The sequence below is a fragment of the Miniopterus natalensis genome, chromosome 15, assembly GCF_054644295.1.
Source record: "Miniopterus natalensis isolate mMinNat1 chromosome 15, mMinNat1.hap1, whole genome shotgun sequence".
NCBI classification, from domain to species: domain Eukaryota; kingdom Metazoa; phylum Chordata; class Mammalia; order Chiroptera; family Miniopteridae; genus Miniopterus; species Miniopterus natalensis.
In genome coordinates this window covers 23,187,175-23,208,410 of record NC_142095.1, presented here as the reverse complement: position 1 = coordinate 23,208,410, position 21,236 = coordinate 23,187,175, and the positions used below count along the sequence as shown (strand labels likewise).

The window sequence follows — 21,236 nt, the reverse complement described above, 5'->3', positions numbered from 1 at the left end:
ATGAAAAAACTCCAGAGTAGAAGTTAAGAGACTTCAGGTCTGGTCTGGGCCCTAGCATTCGTTTTTAGGAAATTCTAGTCTTTGAGAAAATGATGAAACTCTTTGGGCCTCCATTTTCACAACAAATAAAACTAGATGGATAGTCTTCCAATCTTCCAGGCCTACCACTCTCTGAGTCTATGATTTCATAATCTAAACGAGGCAATTTTATATAAGCAAGATGGTGTGAGTCCATAGGGAATATTAGTTAATTCTGGTAAAACTACCAACAGCAGTAGCTTCCCGTGGAAAGGTTTCAGAAAGCATAGCTGTGTCTGATAGTATCAGGTGTCTTTAGAATGCATTCTCTTCATTAATTAAGACTTCTTTTTCTTCCTCAATTTTCCTAGGGTATTATATACAATGGCAACTGAATCTGCTTCCAATGAACTATCTTTTATTTTAGGGAACTGTTTATCTTAAATATAATAAATTTACTTGTATTATTAAAGTGAAATGATACATGCATTTTTATTAGATTTTTATTTTCTACATGCACATGAAAAGAAGGAAAACGGGTCTATACCTAGCACACAATACATACACTAAAATAGTTTACAAGCATAATATTTTGCGTTGAATTATCCTGTACTATCATCCAGGAGTCACACAAATTTTTGCTATTTATCCATAGGTATGTAGTGTTACCTGGATCTTATACAGGGGGAAACAGGCAGAGGATAACATGGAACCTACTTAGGAATACACAGTACCTCTGAGCAGGTCAAAGGTGAAAATCCCAGTGAAAGCCATTACGCTTAGCTCATCACTGCTATTTTGCCCCCGTCTCTGAAATTTCATAATTGGTATATTTATACATATCTTCATAGCACTGACAAAAATATTGACTAGAACCACTAACAATATCAAAATTCATGAGCACCCCTGGTCGGGTAGCTCAGTTGGTTAGAGTGTCATCCCGATACGCCAAGGTTTCGAGTTCGATCCGCCATCAGGGCACATACCAGAATTGACCAGTGAATTCATAAACAAATGGGACGACAAATCAATGCTTCTTTCTCTCTCTCCCTCTCTCTATCTGTCTCTCCCTCTTTCTCTAACACCTATTTTTAAAATGACAAGCAAACACTGATGATAATATGAGTATGACAAGCAAACACTGATGATAATATGAGTATGAAATAAAACAAGAGAGCAATACCATTAATATACATATTTCTGAACCAAATTAATAGGAAATAAAGGTAAGAGCCCTATACATAAGTCATGGACAAGTGAACAGAGTACAGCAACTGACTATTCAAAAATGAGGAAAACAAACTTAGTATATCTATTTTAAAAGGTCAAACTGATTCATAATAAAAGATACAAATTGACACTGCAAGATAAATAAATATCTTCTTTAACATGTAAAAGGAAAACATATTTACAAGGGCTAATATGCAATGAGAGGGTATGATGAGATAGCTATTTTCATATACTGCTAGAGGGAATTTATGTTGTCACATTCTTTTCTAGAAAGCAATTTAGGAATATAATGTATATTCAGAGTCTTAAAGAAGTTCCACACTGTTGGGCCCAATAATTCACCTCCCAGGAATGCACCAAAAGAAATATCCAAAATGCACATGTATATGCAAACAAACAATAAAAAACACACACACACATTTTTACTGCAAATATTATTTACACAGAAAAAAAAGAACCGCCTAAATGTTAAAGAATAGTTAAATAAATTATAGCATATCCATAGCACAGAAAGTTATACAGCTTCTAGTATTATTCATGAAATATTTTCAATGACGTATGAAAAGGTTGAAAAAATAGAGTGAGACCTCCAGTATGTTATTATTCAAGATAAATCATAGACATAAACATAAAACCATAAAGCCTTTCACAGAAAACATAGATTGTTTTTATAACCTGAGTGTGGGCAAAGATTTCTTAGGCAGAATGTAGAAAGTGATAATCATAGAAGAAAATTAGATTTCATCAAAATTTAAAACTTTTGCTCATTAAAAGACATTACAGAAAAGAATAGCTGGTTAAACGTCATCCTGTGCACCAAAAGGTGGCGGGTTTGACTGCCAGGCAGGGCACGTACCCAGGTTTCGGGTTCAGTCCCCAGTCGGGGCACATGCGAGAGGCAACTGATCGATGTTTCTCTCTCTCTCTCCCCCTCTCCCTTCCTCTCTCTCTCTCTCTCTCTCTCTCTCTCTCTCTCTCTCGTAAAAATCAATAATGGCTGTACCAATTTTCATTCCCATCAATAGGGGGCAAAAGTTTCCTTTTCTCTACACCTGTTATCTTTTCTTTTTTTGATAAGAGCCATTCTAATGGGTGTAAGGTGATATGTCATTGTAGCTTTGATATGCATTTCCCTGGTAAATAGTGATGTTGAACCCCATTTCATGTACCTGTTGGCCAAAATAGGCAGGTCCTTTGCCTATTTTTTAATTGGTTATTTGTTATTTTGCTATTGAGTTGTATGAGTTCCTTATATATTTTGCATATTCAGCCTTTATTAGATATATTCTTTGCAAATATTTTCTCCTAGTCCTTTACATTTTGTTGGTTTTGTTTGTTGGTGGGTTTTGCTGTAGAGAAGCTTTGAAATTTGATGTAATCCCACTTATTTTTACTTTTGTTGCTTATACTTTTGCTGTCATAACCAAAAAAATCACTGCCAAGACCAATGTCAAGGAGCTTTTTCCATATGTTTTCTTTGTGTCTTATTTTTTCTAGCTCAAGATTTGTTGATTTTATCTTTTCAAAAATCCAACCCTTTCCTTTCTTACCTTTTCTATTGTTTTTCTCTTTTCTATTTCACTTATTTCTGCTCTACTCTTTATTATTTCCTTCTGTAGATAATCCTCTTCATGGTGTCTAGCAGGTCACAAAGATGAGCAGAAGTAATAGCCAAGATTTCACAGCCCATGGATGGATATGTTCCTAAATAATTTGGGTGAATATACTAAAAGCATGGTTCTATAGAATACATATTATGATGGTGTTCAAATTGGTTTCATCCTGTACTAAGCATAAATAGTACTCTGTGTGCTGAACTGAAACAATAACCACCTTGTCTAATGTTGTTTCTTGGGAAAATACGCTTCAAATACTAAATATCAGGATATTAAATTAGTCATTGGAACACAACTCATTTATGGATTGAGGCTAAAACTTGTACATAAAAACTATCAGTGTTATAATAAAAATTCCAAGGTGAAATAGCCCAGGGCAACCCTACTTTAGAGAACACATTTTATGAGAAATGGATGCTTCATATTTATTTATTTATTTATTTAAAAATATATCTTATTGATTTCAGAGAGAGGAAGGGAGAGAGAGAGAGAGATTTTATTTATTTATTTAAAAATATATCTTATTGATTTCAGAGAGAGGAAGGGAGAGAGAGAGAGAGAAACATCAATGATGAGAGAGTCATTGATCGGCTACCTCCTGCACGCCCCCTACTGGGGATCGAGCCCACAACCCCGGCATGTGCCCTGACCAGGAATTGAACCCCGATCGCCTGGATCCTAGGTCGATGCTCAACTGATGAACCACACCCAGCCAGGCTGGATGCTTCATATTAAAATGTCTTTACCCAAGTTCCTTTCCTACTGTATTTCTGTGTGTTCGTTTCACCTCTGTACTTGCCTAGGCCATAAACCCCTCCCCTTCACCAATTTCTGCAACAAAAAAAAGGAAGAGAAAGAACAAGAAATAAAAACTCCAATCACAGCAAGTTTTGTGACGTTATAAATTTATTGAAAATGTGGGATATTTGGGGGAGATACTGCACAACATTCTACCTTCTCTCTAAATGCAGATGCCTGGGCCACATCCACAGATATTTTGATTCAGTAGATTTGATGTGGTGTCCAGGACTCCAAATATTCAACAAGCTCCCCAGGTACTTCTGAAAATTAACCGTGTTCAAAAACTACCCCTCTAGTTCAGGGGTCAGCAAACTATAGCCCTAAACCATACCTGCCCTGCCATCTGTTTTTGGTTTGTTTTTGCTCTTTAAGAAATTAATTTGAGTTATTTTTGAAATATAAAACCTAGTTGTATTTTCCCACCCCATCTTTGTAAGTAAAGTTTAACTAGAATGCAGACAGGCCCATTCATTTATATATTGTCATGGCTGTTTTCATGCTATAATGGCACAGAGTAATTGAGACAGAGACCATGTGGCCCATAAAGAATAAAATACTTACTATCTGGTCCTTTATAGAAAAAGTTTGCAGCCTCCTGCTCTTGTCTGTTTCATTCACTGTGATGGGAACTAAGTGAGGCAATATAAGGATCACTACCGAAAGCAACACCTGAACTGAATTCTTTACAGATAGTCTTCATCTTCGTATGAGAAAGAGGATTCTTCTATATACAGGGGTGGGGAAAAGTAGATTTACACTTGTAATACAAATAAATAATACAATTAATAAATAATAATACAAGAATAAACTGTTTCATGTATTCACAACTGTAAACCTACGTTTGCCCACCCCGCACATAGACAAACTACCAGCCAAATTAATTCTTTCCTGGGCTATACTGTCCCCTAGTGGTAGAAATGTTAAATCACAGATGCTTAACGGATTAGATGTTCCCTATTGTTAATTACACCGTAGGTAATTCCTGAAATCAGAGTTATAAACTTTGTGGCAAGGGACTTCAGGAATCAGAGTTCACTTGATAGAACTGAGAAGGATAAACAGTCTAGGAGAAGGTTAGCAATTTTAATGAGAATTAGAACCCTTTCCTTCTATAAAAATTCCTTTCTCTTTGAAGACTATGTAGTTCTTCATACAGCAGTGCCAATTAGATAGGTCCTTTATCCCAAAGTGATAAATTTTCTCAGGGATATTTTGGCCATTTGTGAAGCCATATCTGTCTCTAAAATTGAAGCACAGTTCTACCAAAATGGTCACAATCACAGGGGCACTCTCTGTGATGAACTGTGATAAAGGGAAAGAAAATTTAAATAGGAATCTGGATGCATGCAAACATGTGAAGGTTACCAAGGGGGATTGCACACATGTTGGCAATAATGAGGCAGCAAAGGATGAACCCACTGGTTTTCCCCCTTGACTATTGATTAAAATCCTCTGGGGAGCTTTTTTAAAATAATGACAGCCAGATCTCCACCCCTGGAGATTCTGATCTAATTGGTCTGAGAGGCTTAGGCAGACGTATTTTTTTTAAGTTCTCCAAGTGATTGTAATGTGTACCCAAGGTTAAGAATCATCGTTTTATAGCAGTGCCTCTCAAATTTTAAGGTATCTTCAGATCACTTGGGGATCTTTTTAATCTGCACTGTGATTCCGTAGGTGACGGCACCTGAGAATGATTCCTAACGAGCTTCAAGATGACTCCGAAACTGCTATCTGTGGACCAAGTTTTGAGTAGCAAGGAATTAGATCATCCCTAGCCACAGTTTTTATGCCATTTCAGTGGTTCTGAGATCTTAAATTACATAAGTACCACCTGGGAATTAACTAACCATGCAAATTTGTAAGCTCCAGTCTCAGAAATTAAAATTCAACGGATCTCAGTTTTTAACTGTCCCAAGTGATTCTGAAATTCATAGTCTGAGAACCACACACACACTAACCTACACAAATAATATTTATTTTACAAGTCACATTTTTTAAAAGGTGGCAGCATTATTTATTCATTTTACAAGCTACCTTGACCAAATGTGAGGAAATTTTTCTCTTGTTCCAGCTGTGAGAAGAAATTACTCCCCAAAGTCAGTGGCTTAAACCGACAACAATTTTATTATATCCCATAATTTTGTGCGTCAGAAATTTGGGTAGGGGTCGGCTGGGTGATTCTTCTGTTCTCCCTGAGGGTCAACTGACGTCACTTAGTTGTAAAGAGCTAGCAAATAGGCTGGTCTGAAGTCCAAGGTGGCTTCACTTCATGTCCGTCAGCTGGATGGCCGGGTTTAACTGGGTTGTGGCCTCCACATAACCAACGTCTCCAGGCTGGCAGTCTCAGTTGGGGTGTTAGGACTCCTTACATGGTGGCCCAAGGCTCCCAGAGAGAGCCCCAAGGCACAGGAAGTGGACGTTGCCATTTTCTCAAGGCCTGGCACAGTGTCATTTCTCTATAGTCTACTGGTCAGAGCAGTCACAAAGCCCAAACAGGTTCAAAGGGAGGAAGTCATAAACAGGCTGGAGTCACAGGTGTGTGACCGCTTGAAGAACCCTGTACTGTAGGAGCTCCAACCCAGGGGGCACCACACTGCTCTTTGCTAGTCCAAAATAACCAAGCAGGGGACCAGAGGGGAAAGACATAGCCTTTACTACTTACATCTGGGGAAGACCTTCGGGTGGCTGGCGGGTAGGCTAGGGGCTTATCTAGCAGAGGGGAGAGAGACAGATAGAGGGAGCTGTGCTGGGAAAGGCCTGCATGCAGACCACGGACAAACAGAGAGCCTGGTGAGGCTTGTTCGCTACCAAAGACGTGGGAAACACTTGGGGCTGTGCTGCTCTGCTCCTCGTGGTCATGGCCACTGCCCAGGCAGACATCTTTCCCCGGACTGGGAGGGGGAATTGGGCTATATCCTCGCTTGACCCTCCAAACCCCAAGGGCAGCTGCCTAGGGCCCTGATCTCAAAAGGGCCCCACGCTTGGTTTAATGCTCTACTGCTGCCATCTTTAAATTCTTTAAAATTTTTGAACAAAGGGCACTGCATTTCATTTTTCACTGGTCCCACAAATTATGTAGCCTGTCCTCATCATAAACTTCACTTTTCAATGGGAGGTGTGTTAAACAGCCATAAGCTGCCTGCCAGAGACTTCATTCCTCACCATACTTGTGTGTTCAGATTATCCTTTCAAAATATGGACCGAGGTATATGAGTTAAATTGGGCATAAAAAGGGAAACAAATTATGAGGTTGTAAATTAGAAAATCCTATGATGTTTTAGGATTAAGAAATATGTTGAAAACCAAGTACACTGTTATACTGAGTACGGGCTATAACCCTGTATCTGATCACCTCTGGGCTCACTCAGTTATTAACCAACAGTTATCCAAGGTCAGTATGCATGCTGAATTTATACAAATTGCCCTTGATGAGAAAGATAGCCAGTAATTACTATATAGGGGTAAGTCTCCATGCCCTCAGAAAACCTGGATTTGTGTTTGGGGGTATCTGCAAAATTACTTAAAGGTTATTAAAGGCAGTGACAATTCATATGCTTTCTGAGAACTGGGGCCACAACTGACATCTGTTTGGGTCATCAGTCATTTGTACTACATTATGTTTTCAGCAGCTCAACAAGGGTTGCTGGTGAGGAATCTAAGCAACAAATGGCGTAATAACAATAACAATACCAACTACCAAAATAACAAAGGTTGATAAAATGCAGACGCAACTAATGAAACTCAAGATCAGGAAAACAGTTAAGTACTGTTCTCTGCACAAAGCAGGCAAGGATTGTTGAAATAAAACTGCTAATGTGATAAACTATTGAAAGGTGTGATTATCCAGGGTAAGTCCCTTAGTGGAAGAAGCCAGGCTTTGAAAGGAGTGAGGGTTGGCGGAGAGTACTGAAAGGAAACAGAAAGCATGTTGGTATTAGGAAGAGAAAAATCACCCTGGATGTGGGCAGAGGGGTGCTCCTGGGTAGATGAGAGGGAAAAGGAGAGAGAGATTCATTGCTTTGGGGCACCCAGTCCCAAGCTGCAGAGTCTGAATTTACTCCACAAACTATGGGAAGTGTAGTTGTCTGTTATGAGTCTGTAGGGGATGGGGGTGGCTTATTTATGCAAGTGTAATAATGGAGGTCTGCAGCTGAGGCACATTCCAAAAGAGGTGCAAGACTAAGATGCAGAATTTTTCAAAGGAGGTAGTCAGAAACCTGGGAGAATGATCCTTAAACCACAGATCCACACTGAGGGTACAAGAACTGGAAGTTAGAGATCAGAAAGCACATTATAAGGGAGAGAGTTCTTGAGGTACTGTGATGGTGAGAATGTTTCCCTTTATCCCAGGAGGCTACCTGAAGAACTTAATATGTTTCACCTGGAGTTTGAAGACCACAGTGGCCTGGCGTCTGGTTCCTTCCTGGAGAAAAGGTGACCAGCTACTTGGATGGAGGGAGTTAGAATTGGCCTGCATCCCCACAGTTCTGTGGGGCAAAGATTGTGTTTCCTATTGTGGTAGACGTCGTGATGACTGAAAGACTTGTTCCTCCAGCCTCTGGAAGTGATGCCAGCAGACAGCCCTCAGCCGTCAGTCCCCACAGGGATTGTTTTGGCTGAAGAGAGTTGATACCTGGCTGCTACAGGGATATAAAGCCCCAGCTCCCCACCCCAAGTTAGGACAACTCTACAGGACGATCTCAGCTTCTGAACTTCCGGGTTGGTTGATGTCTCCATTAAGACTGCAGCAAAGCTCAACTTCTCCCGCTGCCCATTTTGCTTCTTTTCTTCCCTTTCCATAGGTGTTGACCCCAAGGGCACTCCCTAAAAAGTATCTTGATTGGTTATGTCCATCTCAGAGTCTGCTTCCCAGGAAACCTGACCTGTAACACCTGTGGGTGAGATGTGGGCTCCCGGGAGAAATGAACCAGGTTGGATGTTCTTGGGTCTGTCCAGGGGACACCCTGGAAGGATGCACAAACATCCAGAGGCTTCCTTCCAGCTGGGGACGCAGTGAGCAACAGCTGGAATAGAGCTGCACCAGACTGGGTCAAGAGAATTGAAGATTAAAGATATCCATTTATGAGGGGGGAAAAGGCCTTTGAAGAACTTACAAAACCATCTGAGAGAGACCAGCTTTAACAGTTTACCTAGAGTCCAGCCCACGCGTGTCAATCAGCGAGGCGCCTGCCCTCCCCGCCAGGGCTCCAGTCCCCGAGGGGTTGGCAGGAGTTGGCAGGGTGAGGGAGGCGGCCAGCCCCGCCCTTCCTCTGACTTTCCAGTCTGAAACAGGCCCTCTTTTCCTTTTTTATATCACCTACCCCCCCCCAGTACTGTAATACTCATCTCGCCCTTTATGTGTTGAGGGGCCCCACAGTGTCCCTGCTGTGCAGTCTCCAGCCAGTGTCGGTTGTTGCAAAAAGTCAAAAAACCGCACCTCGTCTAAGGACGGCTCCTGGCGGGCTCGGGCTGTGCAGCCGAAAGCTTTTCCTTGGCTGGTACCAAGTCTCGCGGTTCATTTAGCTGCCTGCACGGTGAGGGGCGCGAAGCGAGAGGCGCGAGCCTGCGCGTAATCAAGTCCGCAGGCTTCCCGACGGCCCTCAGGGAGGAGCGCGGGGTCGGCGGCCACAGGACCGGACGGCAGCGGCGGAGCCGGAGCGACTGGAAGCCCAGGCGCTGCTCGCGGAGGCCCGCGCCGCGCAGGGCGCCGCGAGCCCGGGGGCGGCCGAGAGAAGCCGCGCGTGCGGCCGCCCCGAGGCCCCGACGGGGGACCGCGCTGGGCCCGCCCCCGCCCGGCCCCGCCCAGTCCGTCCCCTGCTGCTCGCCCCGCCCCATCTCTTCCTGTGCCCCGCCCCCTCCCGGCCCCGCCCCGGCCCCGCCCAGCCCGTCCCCTGCTGCTCGCCCCGCCCCGTCTCTTCCTGTGCCCCGCCCCGTCCAGCTCACCCGGCCCCGCCCCGGCCCCGCCCAGCCCGTCCCCTGCTGCTCGCCCCGCCCCGTCTCTTCCTGTGCCCCGCCCCGTCCAGCTCACCCGGCCCCGCCCCCTCGCTCGGCCCCGCCCCCTCTTGGTGCGGCGGGCAGCGGCGGCCATCGGCGCCATGGGGACCGCCTCGTCGCTCGTGAGCCCCGCGGGAGGGGAGGTAATCGAGGACACGTACGGGGCGGGCGGCGGAGAGGCCTGCGAGATCCCGGTGGAGGTGAAGCCCAAGGCCCGCCTGCTGCGCAGCTCGTTCCGCCGGGGCGCGGGAGCGGCGGCCGGGGGCGCTGGGCCCGGGTCGCTGCCCCGCGCGGCGGGCGGCGGCGGGCTGCTGGGCGCCAGCTTCAAGTCCACCGGCTCGTCGGTGCCCGAGCTGGAGTACGCGGTGGCCGAGTACGAGCGGCTGAAGAAGGAGTACGAGATCTTCCGGGTCAGCAAGAACCAGGAGCTGCTGTCCATGGGCCGCCGGGAGGCCAAGCTGGACACGGAGAACAAGCGGCTGCGGGCCGAGCTGCAGGTAACTGCGGGCCGGGGCTCGACGAGGGCGGCGGCGCCCGGGAAAATGAGGCCCGCGCCCTGCCCCTGGCCCGAGCCTCCGGAGACACTGCCAGGCTGGACTCTGGACGCTGACCCCGTTCCTTGCCCGTCCTGTCTCCTCTCCAACCCAGCTAGATTTGAAAGTTGAGCAGGAACCACTGTGCATTTTGATTTGAAGAGTCATATTCTCTTGGGATCTAAACTGATTCCTGTACTAATGCCACCCCTTTTCTATTTCTGGTTCATTCATTCAGTCGCCTTGAAGCAGGTAGCCTGGAAGTGTCCCGAAGCAGCAAATGCCAGTCCCCACGGGGCTCCAGGGAAGTAGGTTCACACAGGGCACACACACACAAAAGACTTGATGACATCTGTTGAAGCAGCTCATCAAAATCTTCCCAGGAGTTCTTCACTCCCCCCCCCCCCCCAAATTGTACATACCTCCAAGGTGGGGTGTATGTCTCAGTTTCTTTGTGAAGCTCCCTTGCTCTTGGGTTTTAATGACCCTGAACTGAGTAAGACATGCAGGCAAGGAGCACATGGTCTTGCAGAATTATCTTTCAAGTTCAGCTTAGAAATAGTACTTTTTGTTCTCTTAAAGATGGGCAAAGTAAGGTGTAAGATTAAGAGCTGGTACAGTAAAGAGAAAGTATTTTCCATTGAAAGCTTAAAGTTGAAGTGTCTTTATTTACTATAGTTCAAGCATGTTTGCATTTTTTATTGTGTTTCAATAAAAAGGCAATATGTAGTTCTTGATAACTGGTAAAATATTGAGTACATTGTTAAAATTCTAAGATATGTAATATGTATGTAAGATAATGTAAAATTTGGGAAGAATATTATTTTTGTTAGAAATAACAAGGTAAATTATTCCAGGCACTTCAAAAAACTTATCAGAAGATACTTCGGGAGAAGGAGAGTGCTTTAGAAGCCAAATACCAAGCAATGGAGAGGGCAGCTACATTTGAACATGACAGAGATAAAGTTAAAAGGCAATTCAAGGTATTCCTTACATTTTTATCCCCAAAGTGATGCAGAATAAAAACTATACATTTTCAAAGTTCAAATAATGCTGTGGTGAATAAATAATAGTGATGTAGGAGTCATGAAAGTTAGAAGAACTAGAGTAGAACACTTTTTACATTTTTGCGTTGAACCTGGTAAACTTGAGATAGTTTCAAAGAAAAGGTATAAAAGTGAACATTTTACTATGGATTTGGGAAAAAAATGGAGTGTTTCTCTATGGGGGAAGGTATTTGGAAATGTTTGGGGATGTTTTGTATGGGAGGGCATTAGTGGCATTTAGTGGAAGGGGGATGACAAATTTGCTAAACATTGTGCAGAGCACCGGACAGCCCCACACCACAGGCATGCATCCTGCTGGAATTCCAGTGGGCTCCGGTTACAAAACAGTGAGGTGGAGGTGCTCGGCTTATTCATCCTACAAAAGAGGAGATCAAGGGCCCGAGATCAAGGCCAGCTTTTTGCCTTAAGAGTCGAAGACACAACTTTTTTTACTAAGAAAAAGTTTCAAAATTTGAATTCTTCTTTCAAAGATTTTTAGGGAGACCAAAGAAAATGAAATTCAGGACTTACTGAGAGCCAAGCGAGAGTTGGAGAGCAAACTTCAAAGGCTACAAGTTCAGGGGATCCAAGTATTTGATCCTGGGGAGTCTGATTCAGATGACAACTGTACAGATGTTACTGGTAAATGTATTTTATGTTTATAATATTTTGAGCTTTTAATATAAGTGTAATACTATTGCAGAGCCAACTTTCAATCCTTTTACTTATAAGTGATTGCTGTTATAAATAGAGTTGCACTTGCTCTCTGGTTCCCAACTGTTACAAAAGCTCTTTTCCTTGAAGTCCATGATGTTGTCAGGGGCTGAGTATCCTTCTGTTTTGTTGCTCTGCCAACCTTAACCCACAGCTTTTCTCTCTCTAGTCTAGGCTGTCTCCTCCAGGTCCCACCATCACATCTGTAATGTAGCCAGGGGACGAAAGCTGTATAAGTCACTCCTACTCAAATCCCCTTGGCCAGAACTCTACCTAGGATGACCAGGAGGTGTAATCACTGACAGGAGAGGCTGTCTCCACCTGCAGTTTGAGGCTCTTACTAAGGGAAGAAAGGGAGAGTGGATACTGGCGGACAGTTAGTCTCTGTCACACTGTTTTTCCACATAATGGTGTATTCTTTGCAACTATCAGTTAGGATGTCTGTATAGTAGTATTTCATTGAATAGTTCCCAGTACAGTTCTGTGAACTATTCAAAAAGTTTTTATTTTATAATTGAACATATAAAATATGTCTTTTTCTGGAAATAAAGAAAAGCCTATAATCACAGAATGAAAGGGTCCACCATGTTTCAAGAAAATATTGATAAAGTGTGACTGATATTGAAAATAATAGATTCTATTTAAAATGTGGTGGGAAAATGCAGTCACTCTTACATTTATAAAAAAAATTTATATTCTTACAAACGGATACATTTTGGAATGAAGTACGACAACTGACAATTCCCTTTTAATTTGTATTTTAGTACCACTGGGAATGTGACCAGCATCCTGGTATTTTTATTACTAACTTTTGAGAGAGAAAAAATAGAAGTGATTCTTACTGGCTTAGAGTGACTAAGAAGATGCTTTTATGCCCCCACATTAATCAAGTTAATATTTCCTCCTAGGTCTTTCTTCATATTTTGATTTAAACATGAAGAAGGAATGTCTCTCATTTGAGATTCAAAGACCTACAAATAATCATCTCAATTTTGCCAGAGATTTAGCCCAACCTCCAGTTTACTTATGGTTAGTCAAGGATGACATATAGACAATCTGACAAATATAATTTACATAAAAAATCTGTAAGTTCTTAAGTACCTATTGATTCAGACAATTTTGTTGCTCTGGGAGATTAGAGGATGTATTCTTTACATCCTTAGCTTACAACCTAATGTGTTACCAACATTAATTACTGGTGTGCTAGTAATAGTATTCCTTTGAAATTCTTTACTTCAAATTTGACATTGATGCCTAAACCATATAGTTAGAAATGTTTTTAAGAACTTTTGTGTGGGGGTGTTTTTAACTTCTGTTATTATAATTCCTTTGGTTATTTTTTTTTAATTGAATTTATTGGGGTGACATTGGTTAATAAAATTATATGGGTTTCAAGTGTACGGTTCTATGATACATCATCTATAGATTGCATTGTATTCTTGATTTTTTTCATCTTCTCTTTTTAATTCTCTCTTTGAATTTGAGATAATAACCAGAACAATGTTAACCTGTACCTTAGAACTTGCCAGACGTGGATGGCAAAGTATTTTCACAATCATTAAAGTTTGAATATTTGTTTTATTTATGATCTTGTAGTTTGTTTTTTTAATGAGCAATCCTGTTCAGTATACCTGGTAAGTTTTTGAACATTCAGATAAAATCTCTTGCTTTAACAGCTGCTGGAACCCAGTGTGAATATTGGACTGGCGGAGCCTTGGGAAGTGAACCTTCCATAGGGAGTATGATCCAGCTGCAGCAGTCCTTCAGGGGCCCTGAGTTTGCCCATAGTTCTATAGATGTGGAAGGACCCTTTGCAAACGTCAACAGAGGTAACACACGCCATTTGCCAATTACCTTGGCTACTGGTAGTGACTGTTTATGTACTACAATCTTGTGCTGGGACAACTCCCATCAACAGAACATTCGATTTGTATACTGGGTGTCTTCCATTGTCAAACCGTCATGTACTGGTACTGTCCCTGACCAGGGCTGATGAAGTTACTTTATGCACATCAGGATCAGATGTGCTCCCTGGCCAGACTGTCCATTCACGTTCTAATCATTGAAATTCTGGTGTGAATTCTCAGATGTTTTCGTTGAGCAGTGAGAGTCTAATATAGATTAACTGAGAAATAGTGGTTTTCAGTCTTTCTCTCTGCATCTTTGATGATGTGGAAGGTTAGAGCAGGCTGCAGAGTAGATACAAAACCTCAGTTATGTGATGTAGTATTCTTAGTCAAAAGAAGGTTTTCATTATTTTTATATAATTTGGGTGTTTAAAACAGCTCTAAGATCTGTTTAGAATTTCAGTACAAATGCAGATCTGAGACGTTATAAGTAGCTTCACTTTTTTCCTTAAAACTGTAAAATTATTTATCTATTAGCAAAATTAAAATTGTTTTTTAATTATGTCTTTTGAATTAGCCACATATTTCTTTAAATGTTCTTTCACACTAAATAGCATATGGTTAGTTTTCATTTTATACCATTCTTGAACTTTCTTTTTGACTCAGTATATTTCATGTGTCATAAATAGGTAACCATGGGTGAGCCTGGGAATGCAGGCTCTCCTCAAGCAGCAAACTAATTGAACAGCCCACATGGCATACTTCCTTGGTATTTGACTGGAACCACCAGTACCCCAGCAAAGACCACTGATGACATTGATTGTGTTAAGCCCCAGAATAAAATTTGACATTAGAGAACTGATTGCCTTCTAATATGTTATTCTAGAAACTATGTCATTAGAAACAAGTGAGATCAGATTCCATTCTATGATGCCTGTTGTGTTTTCTCTGACTTTCTAAAATTCATCTTGTCAAATGTTTTCTGGTGCTTTTTTTTTTTTTTTCATGAACTTATGAGAAATTTTATTTTCAGATGACTGGGATGTTGCTGTAGCTAGTTTATTACAGGTTACTCCCTTGTTTTCACATTCTCTATGGAGTAACACTGTCAGATGTTACCTCATTTATACAGATGAAACCCAGCCTGAAATGGATCTTTTCCTTAAGGTAAGGACATTTATAAATTCTGTATTCACTGATTTAAAATACAAGTTAATTGTATCCTACTTCTGATTCTACTACATCTAATCCAAGTAGTTTATTACCCGCCAGATTATGTCTTAAATATAAAGCATTTTGGGGGCCTTTCTTAAGAGAAAATATTGCTCAGTATTACCAGTATTTTTAAATTAAGGTCTGGGAACGTTGTGCTTTTGAGGGCTTCCTAACACATTCTCCACAATGTTTAAGACCCTTGTTGATAGTGCCTGCTTTAGTTAATATCTGCCAGTTCTATCCTTGAATCTGTTTCGGGTTGTAGCAAAGTTTAATCCTTGTTATGGTTTTTTATTTTTCAAAGCAGCCACTGGGGTTAATCTAAGGCAAGGGTTGGCAAACTACAGCCTGTGGGGCAATTCTGGCCTGCTGTCTATTTTTGTATGACCCAGAGCTAAGATTGGTTTTTACATTTTTAAATGGTTGAAAAACATCAAATGAAGAATATTTTGTGACACGAAAATTATATGAAATTCAAATCTCAGTGTCTCTAAATAAAGGTTTATTGGAACACAGCCATGCTCGTTCATTTACACTTTGTCTGTGGGTATTTTGAACTACCGTAGCAGAATAACTTGTGACAGAGACTAAATGGACCACAAAGATGTCTGCCTAAACAGCCAAGCTGTCAAGCTGTTATTAATTCGTGAAAATATTTGCCATCTGGCCCTTTACAGAAGACGTTTGCTGACTACTGTCTGTTTGTTCTAACTGAATTTTAAATAAATCTGCATGTGACATCCTCTACCTGCTATATTAGCATCCTCCAGATTGTTTAATAAGTTCATTTAGCTTTCCTTTTTGATGTTTCTCTATTTTGGTAAAAAGATAAATATTTTGAAAACCAAAGCTTTCACTCATTGAATATAGGTTATTACCAAACACATGTTGAAGGAATTGCTAATTTATTATAGAATAATAGTCATCATTAGTAACTTAATTTGTTATGACCAACATATTTTTATTTTATATGTTTGTTTAGTGTTCTAATAGATCGTGGTGGGTACTTTTTCCTATATACAGCTATTTATAACAATAAAACGTAAATCATTTGTAATAATAATAATAAATACAGAAACAAAATAACTTAATATTTTTCTCCCATTGTGTTAAGCTTTATTATGAAGTAAATCATTTTCTGAGCTAGAAAACAGCCAAGTTATTAAGCTATTATTATTTTGTTTTATAGAGAAACTTGCCTTTCTCTTTAAGACTTTTTTAATATTACTTTTTTTAAATCAGAAAATATCCCACATAACCTGTTCTAAAGCACACTTTTTTATTTTAAGTAGTATGCAACTGACTAGATCTTTAGTTTATATGTTTTAATTTGTTTTTAGGACTATTCACCTAAACTTAAAAGAATGTGTGAGACAATGGGATATTTTTTCCATGCTGTACATTTTCCAATAGATGCTGAAAATCAATACCTCACTGTAAGGAAATGGGAAATTGAGAAGAGTTCATTAGTTATCTTACTCATTCATTTAACTTTACCAAGGTAAGCTGAAATTCTGTGATTTATTACAGGAGCTGATCCATTATTGGGAGCCATGTTTAACAGTATGTTTGAGAGTTTTTTATATTAGATTTAAAAATATTAAACTTCCATATGCTTTAAAAATTAATTTAATGCACAATTAAATTTAATGTACCCTCACTGTCTGATAATGAACATATATTTTAACATTAAGCTGGAACAGAGCTATAAAAACATCCATTTTTGGGAAGCTTCACTTGTTCTGCAGCTGCGCCTTTTGTGGCCACTTGTTATTGCAGTAAACCCCTATTATTGACGCTTCGGTTGACTGTTTGCTGCCACAGTGCAGTATAATAAAAGAAATACTGATTTCCAATCTAGCCTTTTATTGGAAGACTGTGAAGAAGCTTTTCTGAAAAATCCTGAGGGCAAACCACGATTAATTTATCATCGTTTGGAGGATGGGAAAGTCAGTTCCGACTCTGTCCATCAGTTGATTGATCAAGCTTCTAACCTGAACAAGACCAACAAAGCCAAGGTAAAATTTGTAGGGTTGCTTTCGAAGAACATGCTTGGTAAAGGCAAGTGCTGGAGCAAAGGCCACGGAGTGACCTGGCTGTTTGGAGAGAGGAGGAAGGCGGGGTGGCTGGAGCAGAGTGAATGAGGGGAGACAGCAGGGAGGGTAAGAGGCGGTGATCGTGAGGAACCTGGGAGACCATATGAAAGACCTTGGTCTTTTACTCAGAGTGGGATGGGAGGCCGCTGGAGGACGTTCAGCAGCAGCAATTTTATTCTTAGGAGGCTCTCCTAGGCTGCTGCGCTGAGAGTTGACTGTGGTTTGGGTTGTGGGAGGTCAGAGTTGGAGACGTGTGGCAGTCGTCCAGCCAGAGATTCTGGTGGCTCGGGCCAGGGTGATGCAGGGCAAGTGATGGGAAATGGTGCGATTCCGGATGAATTTTCACAGTCGAATCAACATATTTCCTGACATTAATTGTGGACTATGAGAAGGAGGGATAGATAGCACTATGTGGCTAAAAAAGTATGACCTGTGAATGGACAACTTGGATTCTTTTCTGTGTTTTTTCCCCAAGCTTTTTTTCTTTTCTTTCTTTTTCTCTTTTTCTTTTCTATCTACTGTTGACCAAGGATTAGTGAAAGAAGGAGCCTCTTTATAGTAACCTTTCCTAAGAGCACTGGGAAAAGCAAAAAACTGATGATGAGTGGAGAGGACACGCTCACCCCTAGATTTCGCGTTGAGATGTACTTTAGAATGGAGATCACAGGCTTTGCGTGACTGCACGCCGAGCTCACTTGGTAAATGATTGTAATGTTAAGAATGCAAAAGAAACAACTCTAGCTTTTAAAAAGAGTTTTTCGTTCTCTTTATTTCAGCCAGAAAATAAGATCAAATGTGCATATAAGCATTTCTCTTATATCATTCAGTATTGAAAGGATAGCTTGAGATCAGCATAACATTAAACCAAAGAGCCTAAGCCAAAAAAGTGCTGTTTTTAAATTATAGTTAATCTCCAGAACCATTTCTTTGTTTTAATTTTTATATTATCAGCTTAGTCCACGTCTCATGAGAAAAGATATTAATTCATCTTTTTTATCTCTGTTCTACAAATCTTTTACAAATTAGTGTGCTAGAAGGGTGAATTTATTTTATGAAAATAGGATAAAGTTAGATCTCTCTACCATATTATAAATGTAAATATAGGCTAAACTTCAATGCCAGTTCACTTGATATGCTTTCTAACCATTCTTATTCCAATCTTACCAGATATTATCATTTATTAATAATACACATATTCTTTACAGATAGGGCATTCTTGTTTTTAGAGAGAAAGAGAGAGTGTGCAGGAGAGAGAGGGGGCAGCCGATCGATGCTTCTGTCTCCCAGAATCATCGATCGGCTGCCCCCCACATGTACTCAGACCTGGGATCAAACGTGCGACCTGGGCCCTGACTGGGAATCAAATCCGCCGCCTTGAGGTGGACAGGACGACCCTCCAGCTAACAACCACGCTGGCCAGGGCGATAGGACATTCTTTCAGCAAACTCAAAAGGCCGTTGTACATAGCCAAATACCATTTTGCTTTTTTGTTTTGTAGAATTAGCTTTACTAGCATAAAAATTGATTTTGATCTACTTTTAATGTTATGTATATTGAGTGGTACAGAAATATGTAATATGAGATTTGGACACATAAGCAAAAAAAGTGTACTGTTTGTTTTATTACAACATTGTTCACACTAAGTCCCTGTGTGACCTTGGACAAGTTACTTACTTGCCTCAGTATTGTCTTCTGTAAAATGGAGGTAATCACGGTGTTTCCCTCAGAGGGTTGTGAGAATAAATGAGCTAATACATGGAAAGTACTTAGAACAGTTTGTGACCCACACATAAGCACTAAAAAAGCGTTTCCCACTTCCTCCTATTATTGTTTTTCCTTGTTGTTGTTAAACTACTTTTTTTTTTTCTCAGATCATTGATCACTTGGGAGATCCTGCAGAAGGTGTATATAAAATTTATATTTATGTGGAAAAGATTATTAAACAGGTAAATATGCATTCCCTGCAAGATTTCATCTAAAATATTTAAGACCTCTTAAATATTTATGTTTTCCATAAAATTGGCTTTTCCAGAGAAAATCACTTGTTTGTTTTGTGAAAACAGTCGTCAGGGAGAGTGCCACTGCTTGTGTTGGGAATTCATCCTGTGGAGTCACTGTGGAATTACTAGTACCATTGTCTCTAGTATCTTTATCTCTCCTCTGTTTGATGCTTCAATACCGTTAAGTGTACAATGGACTATGAAAGGACTAGTTAAAAAGTGGCAGCAAGTGAACTGCACATACTTAGCATCTTGGCCAGCTGAAGGATAACATATTTTCAATGATATGAAGACTTCAGATCAAAGCAGAGATATTTGATATCAAGAACCTCATCTAAGTAATTACATTTTTATAAAGATGTAAAGCAGTGTATTTTTTAATATTTGCACAATCTTTAAAATTATTCACCAGCCAGATATAACCAAAGACAATGTATAACATTTTTCAGAAAACAGATCCCATAGGAGTAAAATACCCTTCTATTTTTAGTAAGAGAGAGGTCTTTGTTTTTATTATTTTAATATTTCTTTTCTTTATTTTAAAACTAGCATTCATTTTTATAGTTATAAGTTTATCCTTGTAGATACTATACAAAGGCTGTGGTTTTGGACTTGCCCTCCTTAGGAGGTGAAGCCCACCTTAGGCCTGCATGCTAAGGCTGCTGCAAGGTCTTTATGCGTTTCATTCATTTTCTTGTGCTTGCTCTTGGCGTTCAGGACATCCTAGGCTTCGAGAACACAGACCTGGAGACTAAGGATTTGGGCAGCGAAGATTCTATTCCGGAAGAAGACGATTTTGGTGATGTTTTGTGGGACATACATGATGAACAAGAGCAAATGGAAGCTTTTCAACAGGCTTCAAATTCAGCCCATGAGCTGGGATTTGAGAAAGTAAGCATTTGGAGTATTGTTCCAACAAAGATCAGTCTCCATTTAAAGGCTGTATTTCGATTGTGTTTTCATGTATAGTCAAGGTTAACATTTGTGTTAGTGTCTGCCCTCGTGGTTTGATTATCTGAGACGTGTTTAGGTACGTATCATGTGAAAGATATGTGAGATCAAATATACTTATGAACATCAAACATTTTTAGTAGCAGATCAGGATTTACCAACCACATGTTCATTATGCCACCATCTGCAATTCACCAGATCAAGATTAGGATATCTAGGAAATTTGATAAAAATAGTAAAGCTACCTCTTCTTCCAGTTCTTGGAGAAACCAAAATACCAAGTTCAGAAAACAAAGCACAGTAGTTAATGTGACAGGCAGATCACTCCTTCAGGATTCTTAAATATCTAAAAAACAACTAACAATTTGAAGTGCTCAAAGAATCTATGTCCAAGGTCAAAACATTTGGAGTCCTTTTTAAATTAATGTAAGAACTAACCTTTTAAAGAATACTGTACAGTAGGTATCACTAACAGGTATATTTTTATAGACCTTTTATAATTTAAACTGTTTATCCTAGTTCAACCATTTCCTAACTATGGATTTTGGTAACTTTGACTTTCTTGTCTATAGAGTGAGAATAATGAATAGTACCTACCACAGGGTTGTTAGGTGGATTAAACCAGATAATGCACGTAAAGCACTTGGCACAGTCCCTGGCACATGATAAATGTTAAATTGTTGTCATTTTATAAGAGAGTATTATTATTTTATAAATGAGGAACCTAAGATTCAGATTATAGTTTGCCTAAGAGCACACAGGGAGTAGATTGCAGATCTGGGATTTGAACCAAAGACTTCTGGCTCCAAATCCTATGCTCCTTCTTCTATAGCAAAAAGTCTTAATTTGGGAACCATGGGTCTGCAACTGGGCTTTATGTGGGACAATGAACTAAATGGTTCGGATTTGCAAGATCATAAATCAATAAAGCCTTTGCTTCTTCAGCAGCATCGTTGATGTCAGAATTATTTGAGTTCCTGGAGAAATATATTCTGTATTTAGATTTGACAAACAGAAAAATTGGTTGAGAAACTATTCCAGGTAACCATATATTGTAATTGCTGGAAATTTCTGCTACTCTAAAGCTAGCCACAAACAACTGATTACAGATTCTTTTAAATCCTTAGCTCATTTAGAAAACTGGTACAGTTAATAAACATTTCAGCTCCCAAGAT

At 40.3% G+C, this 21,236-nt stretch overlaps 1 protein-coding gene across 2 annotated transcripts in view; it reads left to right on the top strand.

Moving 5' to 3' along the window:
- The first annotated feature begins 9,760 nt into the window (after positions 1–9,760).
- The window catches only part of NPHP3 (nephrocystin 3), a 30,406-nt gene continuing 18,930 nt past the window's right edge, over positions 9,761–21,236 (top strand). The window contains exons 1-9 of one of the 2 annotated variants that reach the window (XM_016224351.2): positions 9,761–10,156; positions 11,050–11,175; positions 11,730–11,880; positions 13,629–13,781; positions 14,833–14,966; positions 16,355–16,515; positions 16,876–17,032; positions 18,982–19,056; positions 19,828–20,001. In XM_016224351.2, coding sequence (XP_016079837.2) covers positions 9,761–10,156; positions 11,050–11,175; positions 11,730–11,880; positions 13,629–13,781; positions 14,833–14,966; positions 16,355–16,515; positions 16,876–17,032; positions 18,982–19,056; positions 19,828–20,001 — 1,527 coding nt within the window. Of the gene's footprint in view, positions 10,157–10,910; positions 11,176–11,729; positions 11,881–13,628; positions 13,782–14,832; positions 14,967–16,354; positions 16,516–16,875; positions 17,033–18,981; positions 19,057–19,827; positions 20,002–21,236 lie in introns of those variants that run through there. The other variant, XM_016224353.2, reaches the window with a different exon arrangement.